General features: G+C 36.4%; 7 protein-coding genes across 7 annotated transcripts; 6 read left to right on the forward strand and 1 right to left on the reverse strand.

Moving 5' to 3' along the window:
- Positions 1-188: 188 nt before the first annotated feature.
- PHYBLDRAFT_67568 (hypothetical protein) lies at positions 189-1,283 on the forward strand (the record flags this gene model as incomplete). Its single annotated transcript, XM_018441815.1, has 1 exon — positions 189-1,283. One exon carries the CDS (start codon positions 189-191, stop codon positions 1,281-1,283), a length of 1,095 nt encoding a protein of 364 aa, XP_018292548.1.
- Positions 1,284-2,107: 824 nt separating this feature from the next.
- PHYBLDRAFT_111945 (hypothetical protein) lies at positions 2,108-3,432 on the reverse strand (the record flags this gene model as incomplete). The annotated part of the gene is made up of 5 exons (XM_018428250.1): positions 2,108-2,224; positions 2,358-2,659; positions 2,752-2,956; positions 3,031-3,139; positions 3,203-3,432. 5 exons carry the CDS (start codon positions 3,430-3,432, stop codon positions 2,108-2,110), a joined length of 963 nt encoding a protein of 320 aa, XP_018292549.1.
- A 988-nt stretch (positions 3,433-4,420) lies between these two features.
- Positions 4,421-5,480, forward strand: PHYBLDRAFT_5171 (hypothetical protein; the record flags this gene model as incomplete). Its single annotated transcript, XM_018440192.1, has 4 exons — positions 4,421-4,487; positions 4,547-4,691; positions 4,895-5,093; positions 5,202-5,480. Coding segments are annotated over 4 exons (690 nt in total), but the record flags the coding sequence as incomplete, so codon positions are not given.
- A 6,450-nt stretch (positions 5,481-11,930) lies between these two features.
- QCR10_2 (ubiquinol-cytochrome c reductase core subunit 10 QCR10) lies at positions 11,931-12,508 on the forward strand (the record flags this gene model as incomplete). Its single annotated transcript, XM_018431326.1, has 2 exons — positions 11,931-12,010; positions 12,358-12,508. The coding sequence occupies 2 exons, from the start codon at positions 11,931-11,933 to the stop codon at positions 12,506-12,508; spliced, it is 231 nt and encodes a 76-aa protein (XP_018292551.1).
- A 644-nt stretch (positions 12,509-13,152) lies between these two features.
- On the forward strand, positions 13,153-14,700 carry PHYBLDRAFT_167920 (glycoside hydrolase family 16 protein; the record flags this gene model as incomplete). The annotated part of the gene is made up of 7 exons (XM_018435747.1): positions 13,153-13,384; positions 13,474-13,644; positions 13,742-13,760; positions 13,863-13,970; positions 14,061-14,165; positions 14,249-14,321; positions 14,428-14,700. The coding sequence occupies 7 exons, from the start codon at positions 13,153-13,155 to the stop codon at positions 14,698-14,700; spliced, it is 981 nt and encodes a 326-aa protein (XP_018292552.1).
- Positions 14,701-15,465: 765 nt separating this feature from the next.
- PHYBLDRAFT_167921 (hypothetical protein) lies at positions 15,466-18,142 on the forward strand (the record flags this gene model as incomplete). Its single annotated transcript, XM_018435748.1, has 7 exons — positions 15,466-16,457; positions 16,617-16,729; positions 16,839-16,871; positions 16,975-17,115; positions 17,208-17,623; positions 17,682-17,747; positions 17,864-18,142. The coding sequence occupies 7 exons, from the start codon at positions 15,466-15,468 to the stop codon at positions 18,140-18,142; spliced, it is 2,040 nt and encodes a 679-aa protein (XP_018292553.1).
- Positions 18,143-19,810: 1,668 nt separating this feature from the next.
- PHYBLDRAFT_97237 (hypothetical protein) lies at positions 19,811-21,482 on the forward strand (the record flags this gene model as incomplete). The annotated part of the gene is made up of 3 exons (XM_018444015.1): positions 19,811-19,999; positions 20,093-20,228; positions 20,344-21,482. Coding segments are annotated over 3 exons (1,464 nt in total), but the record flags the coding sequence as incomplete, so codon positions are not given.
- Positions 21,483-22,397: the final 915 nt, after the last annotated feature.

The following is a 22,397-nucleotide window of genomic DNA, read 5'->3' on the forward strand; positions in this document are numbered from 1 at the left end:
TAAGGTACACACACACACATACACACACACAACAGATACGCACGCACACACTCATACAGAGAGATAATGCGTATGTTCGATTGCTTATCTTTGTGGGACAAATCTTTCTCTTACCTCTTTTTATCTTTCTTTTTTTTCTCTCTTTCCTTTCTTGCTCTCTTGCTCTCTTGATTTCTCTTCTTTTATAGATGAAACGCTTCTCGTCTGCAAATACTGATATTCCAGGAAAAGGTATTCTGGTGTGTCAATGCCATGACCGTGAAACACGCTTTTCAAGGATCCATGCCCAGTATCCTCTGAAATTTATCCCGACCAAGGCATATGCTGACCGTCTGGCGGTGGTGTATATGCTTAGCTACGGAGGAGGTGTTGTTAGTGGAGATATGTTTGATGTGGTGATTGAAATTGAATCACAGGCTATCCTTATGTTGCTGACTCAAGGCAATACCAAGATCTTCAAGGACAGGATCCAGCAACAAAAGTGGATGGCCTCTCTTGCCCAGACAACACAACCCTTGCTTGGATTTTCTACTTTGATACCCTCAAACTTAATCAAAGCAGAAGCAGAAGCAGCAGCAACAACAGCAGCAGCAGCGACAGCAGAAAAAGAAAAAACCTTTGTAAATCCAGATGACGTTAAGGTGTCCCAACAACACATCACAGCCGCTGTGGCGCCTTTAGGTACACTTATCATTTTGCCTGATCCTGTTACTTCTTTCCGTGATTCTTCATTCCAGTCAAAGCAAACCTTTCGTCTTGAGGATAGTTCTTCTCAGCTGGTCTTGTTGGATTGGTTTACGAGTGGACGACAGACCCGTGAAAACTGGTGTTTCCGACACTATATGAGTCATATTGATGTCTGGGTCGGTAAACGCATGGTATTAAGAGATCGCTTGGTTTTGGAAGATGAGGAGTATATGAGAAAAGACGGTTCAGAGGAGACTTCATATGCATCTCGTCTTAAGCCATATACTTGTTTTGCGACGCTTATTATCATCAGTGCGGACCCTACCACGGTCTCTGATCCTCTACCATTGAAGCAATCTATTGACTTCCTTCAGGAAAAGGCAGAACAGGTCCGTATGTTACCCAACTCTATGCACAGTCCCGAGGACAGAAGTATCTTGTGGTCCACTAGTCCTCTTCTTGGCGGCAGGGGTGTTTTGGTTCGTATTTCAGGGATGACTACTGAGCAAGTTAGAGATTTTGTTAAAAATGAGTGCCTTGGTGATGGACTAAAGGGTATCATTGGAGAAGGAATGTTCAAAAAGGTTCTCGCTTAGTTAGATAGATAGATAAAGAGAGAAAAGGCCATGATTTACTTGTATTCTTTATATTCTTTGTAATTTTTTTTGTATTACTGTATTTAATAATGTGAAATGGTTTTATTAAGCCAAGCTGTGTGAATACGCACATATTGTATGTTGGTCTTGATGACTTTTTTCTTTTAATAATAATAATTCTTATTATCATAAAAATAACATTTTTCATATATACACAGATTGAAGACCCTCGATTCTATTTATTATTATTATTATTATTATTACTATTACTATTATTATTATTATTATTATTATTGAAACAAGAAAGGGAAAGCAACAGCAACTGTAGCAACAGCAACTGTAGCAAAAATAAATAAATAAATAAGAAATTGTCAAGAATGGGAATAAATTTGACAGAAACAGTTGAAAGCAAAGATCATCCCTGCATATTTCTCTCTCTTTTTTTTTGGTTTTGGAAATATGCTTTTAAGTATGGGATGAGTTTGTTTTCACTGCTGCTACAAGGAGTACCAAAAAGAAAAAGAAAAATAAGAATCCTTGAGCCTATAATGGTCAATATTCTGACTACGACCATAAAAAGGAGGAGGAGATAGAGGGGAGTAGGGGTATAATGGTGAACCTAAAGTGGAATGAGATTCGGTGATGTTGATTATGTTGATTATGAGAACTATCGACTCTGGCTAGGCTCTACTCTGGCCTGACTAGATTCGACAAATTTTCTTCGGCGAAGATAACTACATCATCATAATAATAATAATAAAACCAAGTATATTATATTAGGTTTACTTAATAAGAAAATTTAAACAATTTATTAATTTATTAATTTACCTTTTTGGTTGTGGCCTGCAAAGTACATGGATCATGTTTTGAGCTGGACTGCCCTTGTTAAACGGATTTGCACTAATGCCTGGATATTTACTGTTGATTATTGAAGCACGAAGCTGCAAAGATGATCAAAACAAAAGTAAGGTAATATTAGTTTAAGGAAACCACAATTCTATTTTCGCTCTTTCTCTCTCTCTTTATTGATAATATATAATATAATATAATATTTATATAATGTATAGGATATACCTGCTCGTGGGTGGTGACGCCTTTGAAGATCAGGGAACAGTGATAGAATGTCAGGCCACCGACCATCCAGAGGAGAAGAAAGCAAACGATGGCAAGAACGAAGCTTACTGGAGCTGCATGAAAAACCGTAATAAAGGTGATGTTCCCAGAATGGTCTCTGACTATAAGTAGGAGATGTACAATCGAAAACACAATGACAAATAGGCAGAGAAAGGTAGCAGTGACAATAAATGTAAAGAATGGTCGGTAATTTCGTTTTCCAATGCAATTATTCAGCCAGATACAGTGATGATCTTCATTCTCTAGGAAGAAGAAGAAGACATAGAACGTTAGATATATGTATGTATGTATGTATGTATGTATGTATGTATGTATATAATTCAATAGGACTTACCCACACAATTATCGCATTGGCGACAATGGCTGGCACGAGGTGGTCTATAGAGCTTACATGTATCGCAGTAACGCAGTGCCCAAGTGTTGTCTCTGATCTTTACTTCTTTTTGAACTGGGACGTGACTCCACTCAGATTCACCGTAGTATGCTGACCCTTGGTCATCAAAGAACTCGGGCGTAGGGTCTAAGTCGCGCGGGATGATCTGTGGGTCGTCTTTGTAAGCCGGTAATATTTTATCTTATTTATTTATTTTATAGTCATAAAGAATATACATACTCCGGGGTCAGTCCAAGAAGTCTTGATCATCGAAGCAAATGAAAGAACAAACAGATAACAAAATACGATAGGAACAGCTGGATGAACATTATCCCATAAGAACGGGCAGCTACAATTTTTTATAAATAACATATTAAATAAATATTTTCCTTTAAAAAAAAAGAATTCTTACGTAAATATACCAAATAGAACAGATGGACCAACAATAAGTACAAGTGCAACAAGGAATGCCCAATATTCTCTGCTAGTCATAAAGCGACCTCCACAAAAGAACTTATTGCGACCTGGAAAGTCTTGGTAGTTACGTCTCTGTAGTTGTGGTACTGCCAAGGTTTGGACTGGAGGTTGAACTTGGATGGGGGTAGACGAGATAGTTGGATTAATCGGTGCGGGAGAGGACATGAGTGGTGTGGGTAATGGAGGTACATAGGCTGGACTTGATTTGTAATTGTCTGTATTTAATTGACGTGATTGTCCAATCAGGGTTGTACTGTCATCATTTGTCATGTTTGAAAGGGATGTAACACCTGAACAGTGAGGTATTGGATCTTCGTTGTGAGATGAGTCAGTAATTGTCTTTAGACTGCTTTCATCCGTGGCTGAGGCGTTACTTGAGCGAATGAGACGCTGCTTAGAAGGGAGGCCGAGGTTCTCGAGGGAATCTGGGACTTGGGTGTCTGTGAATCTTAGTATGGAATTAGATTGGAAGAAGGGTGACAGGGGTTGGGATGTACTGTGCAGTCCCAGCCTTGCTTCATCCCATCCAGCAGGTGGGGCTATAGAAGTTAGCAGTCTGAAGCGACTCTCGGTCGAGGGTACAGCAGAAGTGGTCGCAATAGAAGAAACTACAAGACCCGGGGGATTCGACTGTTGTAGTGTTTGCGGTGGCCGTTTTGGCGAACTGGCCATTGCAAAACTTGCTTTTTACAAGGGATGGGGTTAGCAGAAAAGAGAATCCAAAGTGAAATGATTTATTTTATTTGGAAACGATGTTGGTCGCACGACTCAGTGAGGGCACACACACTCTTTCACACACACACACACACACACAAGCCCAAACATTCATACAGAATACACACGTATATATTTATATACAAGTACTTATATACACAGATACATATATGTATATTTATATTTATATTTATATTTATATTTATATTTATATTTATATTTATATTTATATATAAAAGTGTATCTTTGGCTGGGATATATTCTTCTTCTTTCTTGCCTTTTCTCTTTCCTTTCATCGACGATCCTTTCTTTTTATTTTCTTAATATATTATTATTATTATTTGCTTTCCTTCTCCCCTCTCTCTTATAACCCCTTGTTCCTTTTATATACATATATATCTTTACCTATACTATCTAAGCTATGGAGTTGATGCAACACAAAGACACCTCTCTTAAGAACTGGTGGAAGAAAGTCACCTTGAAGAAGCAGAACACTCGCAAATCAGGTAAGGGACTATTCACCCAGCAAGTCTAGCCACTGACCCCCTCCCTCTGGAAGACTCAGTTCAGGTTTTCGGTGTACCATTGGAAAACAGTCTTGAATTATCCAGAGCAATAGTTACCTATACAGACAATGGCAATAAACCTATTGTAGGCTATATACCCACTATTGTTGCAAAATGCGGCTTCTTCCTCAAAGATCAGGGCAAGTCGAATCAAATCAAATCAAATATATATATATATACAAGAAGCTTTACAGAATTGATGTACTAAACATATCATTACCATTATCACTATCACTATCACTATCATTGTTACTCTTATTACTCTCACAGGCCTATATACTGAAGGAGTGTTTCGTATGAGTGGCAGGTGAGAACAATACTTATCAGACAGAAAAAAAAAAAAAAAGAGTTGGACTGACAGCACAACACACCAGCGCAAAACGTATCGGTGAACTCCAACTCATATTCAATACCCCACTTGACTACGGCAAGCAATTTGACTGGAAAGGCTATTCTGTCCATGATGCTGCTAATGTTCTTCGCCGCTTTCTCAACTATATGCCTGAGCCTGTCATTGTCCACGAGCTATACCATCCTTTCCGTAATGTAATGGGTAATATAAATATATAAATATAAATAATAGGGTCGATTTATCAAGTAAAAGATATATATATATATATATATATATAAATATAAAATGATGGAGCTGATGAGTTTATTACAGAAACCGAATCTACGGATATTAACCGCATTAGGGCATTTCAACACCTACTTGATCAACTGCCATGCGAGAATCAACACTTGTTATTCTACCTCCTAGACCTCATTGGCGTATTTGGCAAACATGCGCACTACACCAAAATGGATATTTTCAATTTGGCTTCAGTATTCACACCCGGACTTCTCCTGAGCCCCGAACACGCAATGAACCCGATTCATTACAAGACATCCCAGAAGGTTGTCCAGTTCCTGATTGAGCACCACGCCAGCTTCAAGACACCCAAACAAAGCGGGTCTGAGACTGTGCTTGGTCTACAGGACTCGGCTGGATCCGATCGTTCGTGTGCTCTCGAATCTCTCTATCCCGACTTTCACTCTGGACTCAATATGCAGCCAAGTATTCATTCATCACCATCACCATCACCATCACCTTACGGAAACTCTCCGGCCACACCTTGTTTCCATCCTAATGACATGGCATTTGCCTCCTCTGATGAAAAGCATCTTCTTCGTGCAAATACCGTCCCTGCCAAACGATCTCGTTATGGCTTTCATGATCCTATCCAGACCATTCATATGAACGAGGGAACTCATGTCTGATATTTCGAATTATTGTTTTTCTTTGCTTCTCTCTTTTTTTTTTGCTGTGCAAAATAGAGAGAGAGAAAAGAAGAACAAATATCATTCATCCTTTTGCTTTCTCTCTTACGCTCCTAACCTACATCTTACATACACCTTTCATCTACATAACTGCACACACAATTCCCTTGTTACTTGCAAAGAAAACTGGTGTTTCTACTATAGGCATACATATAGAATTATATAGCTATAGGCATAGTAATTTATCAAAAAATATATGTAAATGTAAATGTGTATATATATATATATATATTATATATACGTTCTATACATCACTCGGGTCACAAAGATCAAAATATAAACCCAAATTGAGTTGTGTGCGATTAATCTGACTGATTTTATTATCGTCATTATTATGACTATTTTATTATTTTATTATGTTATTATCATTCTGTTCATCTCAATTGTTTTTCTTTGTGAAAGCGTGGCATTCTGGCAATTATCCAAATTCACTTACTTTGCGCCACATGGAGCGGACCCATACTTCCCGCTTGTCGGGGACCCGAAAAAAGGGCCGCAAGTACGACTATTGAGTAACTTTGAGTTGTACAATCATTAAGAGAGAGAAAAGTATATTTTGTCATATAACACACAACTTAATAACATTCAAACCAAAAGCCTTCTTTTATGTGTGTGTATATATGTATATATATATGTATATATATTAGAGGTCAATGATAATTGTATAGCTTTCTTACTTTTGAGTTTATACATTCTATATAGATTTCAATACAGAAATTAACTAGCTACAATGTCATATTCTGTAATAAACTTGGATCAGGAACCAAATCTTTTATTGTCGTTTTTATTACTACATTTTGAAAGCTTACTTTTTAAATTTTTCTAATTTATTTATTTTTTGGTGAGTTTCGTATGGCTTAAAATATTACTAAATTGTATAGTTCCGTTTAATGTCGCTTATGTATATATATATATATATATATACATATGTCATATGAAAAGGTAATATATAATCCAATCAGTGCGCTTAGATGTATACACACCAAAAAAAAAAGGGTCTTTTTTCTATATCAAATAATAAAGTAATTGAAAAGGTATATAACAATGATATATTCAATTAGTAGTGCATGCTTACTCCTTACATTTAACAACAAAAGATAATGAAAGCTTTTGTTTTTTTGGGGGGTTTCTCTCTCATAATCAACAAAGCTAGTATTTCCCCTCTTTAAGACCTTAATCATGGTTGAGATTTGTCGTCTCTTTTTCTTTGTGTTTGTAAGCCATCGTAAGACCCGTAAAGGAGTATAGAGATTCTTTGCCTCGTAAAAATATTAAAAAGGGGGAGGGCAAAAATAATCAATTTGTCTTTTATGATTAATTACAAACATTGATAAGTGTTAGAGAAAGATATGTATGTATATAGCACAACATTAATTCCTTTTTCAGGTATTGTTCCTTTGAGTCCTTCAGTAAAATGGAAACCGAGTATATAACATATATTGTGCTCTCTTTGAAAACGTGTTGGGAATGAAACAAATGCAACAGTAACAACAGCTTTAACGGCTATTATTCAGTGGTCGTGACCGACTGAATTAATGAACCCTTGAATGATAAGGAGAAGGTTACAAAATTCTTGTTAGTACGATGCTCCTGGGCTAAATATTTACTGTAATTTATCCATGATTTGAATTTTGTATCCATACACATATAGATCTATTGAACATTAGTCAGAGAAAGAAGAAGCAAAAAAAAAGTACATCTATACAAAGCCACTTCGCGGACTTGATCGACGTCGTTTATGACGATCATGAACTTTTAAGCAATGGTTGGTGACACGAGCAATATATGCCAAGGACGATGCTTCTTATAAATGTTGCGGCATAGAACGAACAGGCATATGACAGCTGTTTCTCAAAGGGTATCAAAAGGGACATATTCAACAAACTAATGTATTAATGATACCTTATTTCTACTATATATTGACGCGACCATGAGAAAGAAATAAATATTGCTCGTGGTTAAAATAAAATAAATATATTTGTGTCTGTGTGTGTATGTGTGTCCTGGCAAAAATTAACGCTGCGACGACGATTGCAGGGTGGTATAAGAAATGAAAGTCGTGATAGACACATTGGTGTCACTTGGCGTATCGGATTCTACAGTCTGTGGCCCTATTTTTTTTTATATTTTATTTTTTTAGTTTTAGAGAAGATTTAGGCGCTTATTTGTGGGTACCAATGTTCTACAAAGACTGGGAATGCCATACACTCAAAATAAAACCTTGACAGTAGACCATGTCCTTCTAGACGTTGCTTTGACAATGTAATAAGAAAAATCTCTTGGGCAGATAAAGTATATATGAGACATCTTGACTTGACCTTATCCGGTGAACTTTGCATTTTTGAAAAGAAAAACCAGAAAAATAAATAAAATAAAATAAATGCCCGAGTTAACCTTGTATCTCGCCGCTCGTTTTCCGTTCTTGATGGGCGAGACTTTGACGGTATTCTAAAGAATATTGTTTCCATGAAATTCAATTAATCCAATACGTTCACCTCTTACTCTTACTCTTACTCTTTCTCTTTTCTACTTTTGTTGAATGTATTTTTAACATGTCTTTTCTTGTTCTTTAATATATTTAACTTGATTTTCACTTAATTACTACAATAAATATCTTTGTCGATTTTGACTTTATTTCTCGAACCTCTCACGAAATTAGTTTTGAAATGTCTCCAAGTTCATGATATTTTGATAGCCAATTCCAGCCTCTGGTTCAGTGTGACCTTTTTCTTTAGTGTGGTGGAACAAATCATTTTGTACTGTACGACCTATAAATTATTTGAAGAAAAGATGGACCACATCATAAAGACCTCTTGTCTAACCAACTTGGCTAGTCTTGTTTAGATTAATAGTACATAATTCATTTAGAAATATGTATGGGTTTATCAATTGATGTTTTTTTTTTAAAAAAATTCTATGTATTATTATTATTTAGCTTTATATCTGGCTACTACAATATTTTAGACTAAAGAGCTTATTTAGGTTGTCCAAAAACTAAAAAAAAAAAAAGTTTATCGGTGGCTTATAGTCCATAACGAGTAAAATTATCAAGTAAAAAGAAGAAGAAAATTGAATCCAAGAGTCTCAAAGTAAAATACACTTTAATCTTTTGGGAATTTGGAATAGATAGAGTATATACTTTTTTCTTTCTCAGGGCAGGTACTTAGATCCAATTATAACAGCAAGTATATTATCAGTATTATTTTTCAGATGAGCAAAACAGTCTTTCAACTACGTCCCCGGCGGTTTAGCATTCATGTGTTTCTGTTGTTCTGTGGCTCTGTGTTCACTTGGACTTTGGAGAGCTGAGTATTCACAGCATATTTAAACAACCACAATATATGGCAGCCCTTTACCTGGTAACCTTTCAGTATCCGAGCTATGTATCTGCCAAGATATATAGAGTATAAGGAACATTCTATAAATGGCAACTATTGCTTAATTGCCTTTTCTCCTTTTATACTGTCATTCATAATGTTTCCTATTGTCCCTTTGAGATGAGGATCTACATTAAAGACATTGATTTGTTTTTTAGTAGTAAGCTGTCTATTGATCGATACAACATGTTCGTTCCTCAAAATGTATATTTATTCATTAAAATACAGGTTCTGTAAAGTGTGTGTGTGCACGCATAAATACATATATATATATATATATATGTATATCAAAATCCTCTCGTGGCCTGATTAAATCTCCCAGATCAAACAGAAAAGAAAGCAAAGGATTCCTGAAAACAAATTTATACAACAGTAGCATTTCCTTTAAAGTCTAAGGACATTGATGAGCACATCTTTTAGATGTTTTTTCTCTCTCTCTTTGTTATGAGAGCTCTACAAGTCATCCACATAATTTTATGGCCAGAGCTCAATTATATATTACCTTTTTTGAAACCAGATCCGATGGCTTTGTGGATTGTAAATCTAAAAGGGGACCACTTGTTCTACTATTTATTATCAGGATAATATCCTTGAAACTTCACTGAAAGTAAATAAATTGTACTAAACATTCCAGAATTCCAAGTCCCTAGAATATAACATTGAATAAAATATGTATATAAAAAGGTCCCAGGTCAAGTCTACCTCTTTAACTCTTGAATTATATTTTGAGTACAATAGATGGTCTGACACTAGACCACTATTCTTATTATTCTTATTGCTTTGTGCCAAATTCGTACACCCCTTTATTAGATTTATACTAGTGTGTATCATACAGCTTATACTGGTAATGTATTTGAAAAGTAAGCTGTTTACAAGTATCAAGACTTTATAAATATTTGGATTAAACAAGATTTCTTTTAGTTATTTATACGTTTATAGAACCTATAATTGCGACTTTTTTTTGGGGTCAATTGTATTAATTAACATTATTGAGGACTTGATCTTTTCCTTTTTTTTTCTGCTGTCTATCTTATAAAATATATAAAACCAAATGCTGTGATTTGAAGAAATGAAGTGTCTAGAACATACTTTTAAAGTTTAGCTTTAAGTTGGGTTTTAGGTCTCTTGAAATATAATGCTTTAAAGGTATACTTAATAGAAACCAGGATATTTTTAATTGCTGTTATACCAGCTTTCCTTCTTCTTCTTTTCTTTTTTCCTATCAATAAAATATAAAACAAACCAAGAAGTATATTTCTTTGGCCCCGGTAATATCTTCAAGGGTAGTCTGTTAATACAAATTATTCTAGGCTTTTATACTGTTCATAAAAACAAAAAATAATAAGAATATTAGGTCAGGTCAGGTCAGGTCAGGCCAGGCCAGGCCAGACCAGGTCATTTGCCTGTGCTACTTGACAAAACAAGTTCTAGGTTTTACACTCTTCGTTCTCTATACTTCTTCCCTTCTTGCTCTCATTTTTTTTATTGTTTCTGTTTGTGCTTATATTGCTTCAACAAAAAAAAAGGAAATTAGGTGAGCTGCCAAAGTATAAATAAGAATTCACTTGGCCAAAGTAATTAATATATACAGTCGAGGTCTCAGTACAAGAAACAAATTGAATGTGGAGATGCCTGAGTCTAAAATATACATATAAAGCTAACCCTATTCATTCCCTTTAACAACAATAGATCCTGTGTTTGCCTGTCTCTGTACGGTAGTCAAGCAAGGCTAGACTGGCTCGGGGCCTTTAATTTTTTGATTTTTTCGTTACTTGGTGGTTGTAGTCGAGTTTTACTTAACTCAAACTAACAAAAGAAAGGCAAGAAATTAGAATATGCTTCATAAATAATGTCTTGGGTATTGAGCTAGCTGAATTGAGGTAGGGGGACGGGCTACATCAAAAAGCACATTTTCGAAGTGTGTCTAGAATATACAGACTCACAAAGCTTACCTTGAAGCGTGAGGTGTATTTAGCTAAGCTATATTTTGACTTGGAAGGGTATCATGGAACTGATAGCTTACTGAAATAGCTCAAGAATAATTCCTATGTATAGCGTGATCGAACCATGCGATTGGTGGGTATTGATATATTCTACTAACATTATGTTCCTGAAAGATTAACTTGAGAATAATATATTTACACGCATTAGTTATGCTGACCACAGCTATATAACTACAGATACGGCAACAGTTGTTACCTTGACAAATTAGTCTGTGCTGCTTGACTTTAGATTTTATTTATTTCTTTCTTATTTTGCGTACCCCAAATAAAATTTCTGTGAACCGTTGGGTGTACCTCATTTGCCACACCTAGATTCTACCAGTTACAGCTAATCTCACAATATTTTCTCTCTCTTTCTCCCTTCCTGTATCTTTTCACAGTCTATCCATATATCAAGCCAAGCTCGTTCCAAAAGATAGTAGAATTAGGTAGAGTTATAGAGCTCTATGATAAGGATATATAAATATACATTGCTCGTATCCTGGCGCTATATGTATTCGTGTGCTCATAGTTTAATATTAATAATAAATACAATCAGAATAATTAACAGCATGTACCATTGTGTTTTCTGGTTTCCTTGTTTATATTTCTTCTTTAAAAAAAATAATGTCGCAATTCAGATATTTTATTAAATAGTATGTGTATGAGTGTGCATATGTTTACTTGCTGTCAATTTGGTTCCAATGGTGCAGTACGCATACAGGAATGAACCGCCTTCGTGTGACTGTGCTGACGGAGCATTGGCGGCGACGAACCAGTCACTGTGAATCTGCATGAAATTTGGATAGCCCCACACCTCCAAAAAAGAAAAGAGCCGTCTTTGACACTACTCTTTGACAATTCCATTTCATACAATTACATTTCTTTAATTTCTGATATTGCTACATAATGAATCCTCACAAATTAGCGGTCAAGGCCATTAGAACAAGTCCTCACATTGGCTTCATTACACCAGAAAAGATTATGAATGTGTAGGAATAAACTAAAAAAAAAAAGAATGACATTACATTGCATTACATTACGTTACGTTACGTTACGTTACGTTACGTTAAATGACATTTCATTAAACGAACATTATTAACAAGCTGTTTATTTTCTTTCATGTATTAGCTTTCCTTCCCTTGCTATCTGGGGTATTGCTGGTGCGGCCGCATTCTCTCTACTTGGGTCTGACGTGCCTATTGTTCAGAAGGACGTTTTGAGCAAAGTTCCATTTGTAGGTGGCTACTGGTTTGTCTCTGGCAAAGATCTTGAAGAATAAATATGTCTACAGACGCGTTGCATTATAATGTGTTTTAATACATACATATAAGAATTTAAATAAATGAATAAATGACAATTGGTGGGAATTGGTTAAATAATATGTAATGATTGGTTATATAGTTTTTTTGTATAATAATAATGATACTTGATTTGTGGTTTATTTGTTTATGTGGGTCTTACTTAGAAGCCAAATCACGTATTTCATTGGTTATAATTAACAAAGTGAGAGAGAGAGAATAAAGGGAGGAATATTGGAGATTTCGTTTTGTGATATGTGTGACATTAGTATCAAGACATGGAAATTTGGTTGAGATAAACCCCAATAAACAATAAAATGTGCTTGTTTTGTTTTGTCTTGTTTTGACTTGTCTTGAAGATAGTAATTTGGACTACAAACAAACATAATGTTTTCTGTACGCATAAAAAGGGATTATATTAAAGTGCTAGAAAATAATATAAAATCAAAAAAAAAACGAGCGACATTGACTTTAACAAGTATTCTTATTACATTTACACCTCTCTTTCTTTCTTCTTGATCTTCTTCTTCTTCATTCTCCTTCCTACTCTTTTTCTTTCTTTCTTTCTTTCTTTTTTGCTTTGTTTTTTAAGATGAATATAATTTTTAAAAGCGCCTTTGGACTAATGTGTCTTGCGTCTTTTACAAAGGCCCAGACTTTCTCTGAAGATGCCATTTTACCCTGTCAGAATCTACGGTCAGAGTTCTCAGAGACATCGTCTGGTTGGATTGCCCATAGTTTGAATATGGATACTTACGAAATAACTCCCTCTGATGGCATCAAAATGGTCCTTTTACCACCCAAGAAATACATTCGTCATTTCGATGAATCAGTAGGCAAGTTTCTTCTTATTACAAGTATTATCATTTCTGTTTTGGTAGGCTTGCTATCAATGCTCACTATTATATTGTATTTACGCTACTGTTTATAATTTCTATTGTTTTAGAATTGCCGTATAACGAGTTTGAAGGCGTTGGCCCCACCTTCAATTCAACAAACTATATGAAATATGGGCGCTTTTCGGCTACAGTCAGATCAGCGCCTGTTGGAGGTGCCGTCACAGCCATGATTCTGATGGCAGACGGTGGTGATGAGATTGACTATGAAATACTGGGAGGTATGATACTCAAAATCTATAGTATAGTGTGGATAAGAAACAATAATAATAATATGGCAATACCTTATTGTTGTTTCTGTCCGTGTATTTCTTTTAGGTGATCCAAATCATGTTCAGTAAGAAACATTATAGTTTGTATAAATGCGCGGATAATTTATTTATTTATCGAAAAAAAAGAGACAATGACATGAATATTAACTGATCCAATATTCGTATAGAACAAATTACTTTTATGGAGGAAAACTGGAATATATAGTCAATGGAGGTCTTCATGAGGTTTCTGGTGAACCGATCTTTGATGCATTTCACACCTATACAATCGACTGGTAATATTAGTGTATGGATAATATAAAACATAGAAAGACCAAGAAAAAAAATGAAAAGGTTACTAACGCTGTTTTCCGGGGGACATTAAGGAGTCCAGAGCGTATTGTCTGGGAAGTAGATGGTATTGTGGTTCGTACACGAGAGAAGAAAGATACATGTGAAGATGGAGTCTGTAAATATCCTACACACGCAGCGTAAGTTGGTTACCAAGTTTACATAAATATATACCGTTTTGCGGCTGTAATTAGTGCATTTTACATATATGTATTTGGTTTAGTCGTGTTCAACTAGGTTTATGGGATGGAAGTACAAAACCAGGAACTGCACAATGGGCTCGAGGACCTATTGACGTAAGTATCTAAATAGACTTGGATTTGTGTAGACTTCTTTAGAATATTTACAGAACATTTATTCTATATTATATATATTAAATTTATTTATTCTTACTCAATTCAGTGGTCACTACATTCATCGGTCAATGCTTATGTAAAAAACGTTGTACTTGAATGTGATTCGAGATATAATTCGATAATGATTAGTGAAAATGCTCCAAAGCCAAGTGAAAAGGAAGTCTCTATATCCAACGGAACTCCTTCTGTGCTAAGCAGCGAGTCACCTAATGTAGCCAAGAAAGAAATTGCTTATTCTCAACCATCCCAGGCATTCCGTATTCCTCTTGACATATTGAAAGTCGGTTTATTGGCCGTTTCGTTAACATTCTTTTTTTAGCCAAGAAATAATTCTTGACTGACTCAATCTCTCTCTCTCTCTTATTTTATTTTATATATACATATATTACTTTGGTTCTTATCCTGTGTTATAGCTCATATGTATCATCCTATGTATGTGTGTATCTGTGTTTGTGAGTGCTTGTATACTAGACTATTGAGAACAAAAAGAAAGAAATAAATCTCCTTGGATGATTGACATTAATGACAGTATTGATCTTTACAAAGATCAACCTTTTACAATGAAGTGTATATATCGAATAAAGATGAGTTTGGTTCCAAATAAACTACAATGCAATTAGAGAGGTCTCTGAAATACATATACTGGACCTACAGTAAAAGATTTTGGATGACATTCACATTAGGGAAAAGAATGCAAGTAAGGGGTGTATATCGTATTTCTGAGAATTTACGTATTTTAGAAAGGTCATGGATAGGAATGCTGTCAGAACCCGGTGGTCTTACTGTTCTATAGAAATAAAGAAAATAAAGAAATACATGTATACATGTATATATATATATATAAAGGAAGCGGTGCTGATGCAAATTATACACCCAAAACTAAATATAATAATCTACTTTGCTTAAAAAGAAAATAAAGAAAAAGAGGCAGAAGCAAAAAGAAAATCCTCCTTTGAATCTTGCTTTTTATTTGTGATTTTGTTTATTCTCTAAAATCTTTACTTCTTTCCTCTTTCTTTCTACCTCTGCATCTCCTATCCTCTTTACCTCTATACACCTCTTCTGGTTCTTGAAATTTATAGATATGTACTTTCACCCTTTTTTAGATCATCGGGTAGTCGATTCGCACCCTGCAAAACCACATCGTGGATACCAAGCAACCCTTTCCAAAGTAAAAGCCGCCCAGAACTGGAAACGCATTGGTCCTTTTCGCCACCAAATTGACTTTAAGCATAACCATCGCCCAGACAATATACCCTCAAAACCCCAGATAGTCCCACGTTATATCTACGACAAAGCCGCCTTTAAGCTAAAAGCACGAGGCCTGAAAAACATCATCACAAACTTTTCTTCTGATCCACATGTAACCGTACCAGCTGCACCAATTGTACCGGTCGTACCAGCTGTGCCTATTTTACCTGATGTGCTTTCTGTAACTATGGTACCTTCTGTAGCTACTGTACCTATTACCTTACGAAAGCAGTGCCTTCGATACCCAGATACCCCGCAACTCTCTTCTAATAACTCATCTACATCTCTCGTAACCTGTTCAGAAGCTACGATATCTGTAGAGACACGAGACGTGTATGTCCAGACATTGTCTCAATCTGACGTCCAAAGCATTGTATCTATTCAGACTGGCCTTGCTTCTTCTTTTGTGTCCATGTCGATCCATGAGTCAGATGAAGAATCTTCTTTTGAATCTTCGTCTATTTTGTACACCGACAGCGACACCAACAGCAACAACAGCACACCTTTCCAATCAACCGCATCTTTTCAAAAACAGACTTTACCTACCTTGGAAAAGACCCGGACAGCATGGACTAAACCTAGTCAATATCAGGGCTACTTAAAGCCAAAGCAATCGATTAAGCGAATCGGAAAAATGGCCTGGAAAGTCGTTTCGCAGGCCACTCGGCAGCTCTTTGAGAGATCATTTGAACCCTCGCGCCGGTTGTCATTTTCGCCTGGATCTACCTATGATGATCTTGATGAATATGACGATGAATATGAAGCTGGCAGTTATGACGCTGATCCAGAACAAAGTTTGGACGTTACTTCGGTTGAACTACAAAGGTATCGATTATGGATAAGAATGAGAGGAAATAAAAGGAAAATTAAAAAGATAGAATAACCGAATCAATCAAAATTCTCTTCTCTTCTTTTGTTTCTGTTCTCGCTCTCGCTCTCTTTCTGGTTATTGTTACTGCTGTTGCTATTATCATTATTATTAAGATGGTATCTAGATAAAGCTATAAGAGAAGAAGGTCGAATAGAAAGACGGTTTTCACCTTTGGATTATTCTCCAGTCACAAAGCCGGTCTGGAACGGAACTCTTCATTGTAAAGGTTAGGTCGACAAGCGCTTCACAATTTGTTCTAATCTATATGCTTTACTGTGTGGGTTAAACTATTTATTCATTTTTTGATGTGTCTCTTGCTTTGTCATTTGATTTAGTGCTCCAAGTAACAAATCTTGGATCTGCTAAAGGTGAATTACATGTTTACTTTGACATTTACCTTGAAATAATAAGCATAATTATAAGCATAAAGCAAAGAGAAAACATGCTAAAACATGATGTTTAATTTGTTAGGCCTTAAATACGAACTTCAAATACGCTGTCATGGTATTTCAAAGGTTACAAGGCCAGGGATCATGAAAAAAGTAGCAAAAGGCATAAGTGCAGCAAGTCCACTTGAATTATTTTCATTGCAAGTACCCAAAAGCTATATAAGTAACAACAGCAGAAAGAAGAATGTATATATTTATATTAATATATTTGTAGTGATATTACTACTCCATCAAGTATTGAGTTTGTTCTTGTAGCTCGTCCCAGAAATTCGGCCACTCGCTTAATAAGCTATGGTGTATCAAAAGCAAAGAAACTGCTGTATCGTAGGATCCGTTTGCTTCGGGAAGACTCTGATGATTCTCTGGGTGATGAGGCGTGTGAAACTACTCAGTGGATTGGGTACAAACGTATTGATTTGAATGAGAATATGGATAGAGAAGTCTCTAGTAGACACCTTTATTCCTTGGCTAGTCCTTTTGAAGCAGCTCAAGTGTGGCAACCTGAAATTGCTGTTGTGTACCGATTTCAGCCAACCCAACCGATATCTGAGTTTAGCTATCCAAATGGGCCAGGTACAGGAACTGATGAATACTTGAATATAACGAATGCCTTGAATCATTGTAATCGTGGCGACTATCTTACTATATATCAACAAGGTCCTGGATGTCCTGTAAGGAGAGCATCTTTATTGAACGTTGTTTTTACTTATTTACCTTTTTTTTCTTTAGTTGTGGATTAGATATTGGGCTAGGCTTGATAAATATAACATTGTACTTTATAGACTCTCTAATGAGGTAAGTATAATGGGGGGGAGGTTACAAAATCTGCATTGTTTTGTTTTTTTTTCTTTATAGATATATATTTATTTATTTATTTTATTTGCCTGCTTGTTTATGTGGGGTTTTTGTAGCATAAAAACCCGGCTAGTCTTATTTCACTCAAAGATCTATGCTTTGTCTCAACACCTCTGGAAGACGAAGAGCAGATTTTCCTTGGCAGACCTCTTGGGCTTGTTCTAGACTTTGACAACGATCACACAGGGAGTTATATATCTGCAGACCTTGAAGAGGGCAATAGGATAGGAAGACAAGAATACATTTTGATGGATAGCTTGACAAATGCGGATTATTGGTACCGGGCATTATTGTATTGTGCAAATTCGTTTCAAAAACAAAGGAGAGCTGTCTAGAAACCACTTTAAAAAACAAAAAAAAACTCCATTTATTTATTTTATTTTATTTATTTATTTATTTATTTATTTATGTGTTTCAATTTTTTCTTTTCTTTATGTGCTGTCTTGGAAGAAGGAAAGGAAGTAACTTGGTCTATAGAATATCTTTCTGATGACTTTAATTGAGTCCATAACAAATATTAGTATTAGTATTAGTATTAGTATTATTATTATTATTATCGTTTGCTAAAAGAGTCAGAATATCTTGTGTGTATGCGTAATACATATATAGAACATTTGGGTCAATTCAATGCATGTTTTAGTGTTCAAGTAGGATGAGCATTAACTGTTTTTTTACGTTTTACCGTTGCCCATAGCAACTAACACATAGTATATATCAGTTGCCTAACAACAGATGAGAAAGAAAGAAAGAAAAGAAAAATCAGGTTTTTAACGTAAATGTTTGGATTTGTTAAGATACATTTTGTTCTTTGCGCTATTTAATATCTGTTATTCAGAAAATCAGTTTCTGAAGTTTCCTTTTTCAGTAAAATTAACATAAAACATATATATTTTATTTTTATTTTATTTTTCATTTTCATTTGCAGGGTTTGTGGCAAAGCAAAAAAAAATATGTATTGGAAAATTTTTTTGATTTAAAAAATAAATAAATAAATAAAAATTAGTATATAAAAAATAATATAAAATAATATAAAATAAAATAAAAAGAAAAAGACAAAAAAGAAAGATAGATAAAAAAAAGACAAAAAAAAATTCCCTTTCGGGAGGTGTAAAACAATAAAAAATCTCGATTGAAATTTACCCCTTTCGCACCCCTTTTTCATCACTAGATTTTGAATGATGAGCAATGAAACAACTAATGCCAGCAGCCTAGACCAGCGATTCGGTACTTACTTAATACTTCTAAAATAACAAAAGCCTTGTCCACATCACCAAAGCAATCAACTGACGATCTCACTCTCATACTATATATCATTGTTCTGTTCTGTTTTGTTCTGTCCATGTCTATATATACATCTTTATATACATTCATAATGCTATAAAACATCATTATATACAAACATATCCTTTCATTAGCTGGAATGGGTATTAATGAGAACAAGTCTGCTCCTCCCGCTTTCGAAAAGGGACGCTATGTTCCTCCTCATCTGAGAAACCAGACTTCCCGAGAGGCACCCCGCTCAAGCTCCCCTGCTTCCAACAACAGCTTCTCTAGAGCTGGTGGTAACAACTCTGGCTGGAACGACCGTCCCGGCCGTGGTGGCGGAGGGTATGTAAAATTAGTATCAAGACACAAGCAATATAGATGAGAAATAAAAGGGGGGGGGGGGGGGGGGGGGGGGGAGTCAAGTAGAGTGGAAAGTGAAAAAGAAAAGGAAGAAAAGGGGAGCGTAGGGGTATATGATTAAGCAACACTAGATATAACAACAGCGACAATAACAAATAATAAATAGATAAATATATATGTATATATGTATACATGGCTTATGTAATATGTTATATGTAATTAATTACTGGATCCATGATTATAGATGGAATTCGTCCCACTCTGATATGGGCAACGGTGGTGGCCATGAATCCAACTCTAACTTCTCTGAACGTGGTTCTTATGGTGGATATAACAACAACAACAACAGACGCCGTGAGGACACTGGTTACGGTCGCCGTGATGAGGGTCAGGGTTACTGGAAGGATGGTGTCCACCACATTGGTGCCCGCAACCCCCGCACTGAGCGTGAGTTGTATGGTGTTGTTGAAGATGTTGACCGCCAGCACACTGGTATCAACTTTGAGAAGTACGACGACATTCCTGTTGAAGCAAGTGGAAACGATTGCCCTGAGCCTGTGACCCAGGTAACATAAGATAAAAGCATTATATATATAATATAAAAGAGGGATACATACAGTTACTTATGTATATATATATTTGTGTTTGTGTGTTATTAGTTCACTTCCCCTCCTCTTGATAGCCATCTCTTGACCAACATTGAGTTTGCCCGCTACACCACTCCCACTCCTGTCCAGAAGTACTCCATCCCAATTGTTGGAAATGGCAGAGATTTGATGGCATGTGCCCAGACAGGTAATATATCATTACTAGCATTATTATTCATGTAAAACAACGTGGGCTTTCCGACATGGTCAGCAAAGAGATAAAAAGATAAAGAAGTCTAATTAATGAATAAAAATAAAAAAAGGTTCTGGTAAGACTGGTGGTTTCTTGTTCCCTGTCCTTTCCGAGCTTTTCCTCAAGGGTCCCATGGAAATCCCTGCTGAGGATCCTAGCCGTGGCTACCGTTCCCGCAAGGCTTATCCTTCGGTTTTGATCCTTGCCCCTACCCGTGAATTGGTTTCCCAGATTTTCGAAGAGGCCAAGAAGTTCGCCTACCGCAGTTGGGTCCGCCCTGCTGTTGCCTATGGTGGTGCCGATATTGGCAGCCAGTTGCGCCAGATTGAGCGTGGTTGCGATCTTTTGGTTGCCACCCCCGGTCGTCTTGTTGATTTGATTGAGCGTGCACGCATCTCGCTGGCCAACATCCGTTACCTCGTTCTTGATGAGGCTGATCGTATGTTGGATATGGGTTTCGAACCCCAGATCAGACGTATTGTCGAGAAGGAAGACATGCCCGATGTCGAGGAGCGTGTCACTCTCATGTTCTCTGCCACTTTCCCCCGTGACATCCAGTACCTTGCCCGTGACTTCCTCAAGGACTATGTCTTCTTGTCCGTCGGTCGTGTTGGATCTACATCCGAGAACATCACTCAGAAGATCATGTACGTCGAGGACGAAGATAAGCGTTCGGCTATTCTGGATATCCTGCACTCTACCGAGGTTCCTGGTCTGACCTTGATCTTTGTCGAGACCAAGCGTATGGCTGACACTCTGTCTGAGTTCTTGCTCGACCACAACTTCCCTGCTACCTCTATCCACGGTGACCGTACCCAGCGTGAGCGTGAGCGTGCTTTGGATTCTTTCCGTAGTGGCCGTACCCCCGTTATGGTCGCCACTGCTGTTGCTGCTCGCGGTCTTGATATTGCCAATGTCTCTCACGTCATTTCTTACGACTTGCCAACCGACATTGACGACTATGTACATCGTATTGGTCGTACTGGTCGTGCTGGTAACACCGGTTTGGCTACCGCTTTCTTCAACCGCGGCAACAAGAACATTGTCAACGATCTTGTCGACATTCTCAAGGAGGCTAACCAGGAAATGCCCAGCTTCTTGGAGTCTATCTCCAGAGAGTCTAGATCATTCGGTGGCGGACGTGGTGGACGTGGTGGTAGCCGCGGTGGTCGCGGTGGCAGCTTTGGTGGTAGAGATTTCCGTAAGCAAAGCGACTATCCCCGTGGTGGCAGCGAGTAAGTTCATATATATATATATGGTTAGTTGTATCTAATATACTCATTGCTATTATTATTATCATTTTAGTTATGCTCCTTCCAGCGGTGGTGGTAGCAACAGCTATGCTTCCAGCAACAGCTCTTCCAACTACCCTCCTCTTGGTGCTAGCTCTGCTTCCCCCAGTTCCAGAGCTCCTGCTAGCAACAATGTGCCTCTTCAGTACCAGACCAAGACTAGCTGGTTCTAAACATTTTTATTACTTTATTTTTTAGATTTGCTTTGCATACATCGCTGCTCTCTCTCTCTCTTTATCAATCTATTTCGTACTCGCTCGCTCGATTTCTCTTGCTTTTGCTCTTGCTCTTGCTCTTGTTTTCGTTCTCTATCTCTCGTTTACTTTCTTTAAAACAAAAGAAAAGAAACTCCCCTCTCAAAAACAAACAAAAAAAGGATGTTATTCCCGTTCGTGGATGTCATACATACAACATTTCCCTAACTACTGTTTTATTCTTCATCACTTAAGACGGGTTATTTTACATTATAGATTTCATTTTTATTCACTACATTTGCAATCTAAGTTTTTTATATACATGCTTTTTTTTTAAAAAAAAAATCCCTAAAACCAAACCCAAAACTTTTTACTTTTTTGTTGTTGTTCTTGTTTTCTGCTATTGTACAAGTATAAATTTTAATGTACGGGCATGTATATATATATAACATAAAGGAGAAGGGGGGTTATCTATATGCTTGATTTTTATTGGAATATGTTTCTTAGTGGTTATTGCTTAGCTTTATATCATAGGTGAAGAAAGGTAGAAGATACATTAACATACAAAGCGAAATAAAGGGAAAGCATTGAACCACGGTTCTGGAATTGCCACTAGACTTTTTTTTTATATTTTAACT

The sequence above is a fragment of the Phycomyces blakesleeanus genome, assembly GCF_001638985.1.
Source record: "Phycomyces blakesleeanus NRRL 1555(-) unplaced genomic scaffold PHYBLscaffold_9, whole genome shotgun sequence".
In the NCBI taxonomy this organism is placed as follows: Eukaryota; Fungi; Mucoromycota; class Mucoromycetes; order Mucorales; family Phycomycetaceae; genus Phycomyces; species Phycomyces blakesleeanus.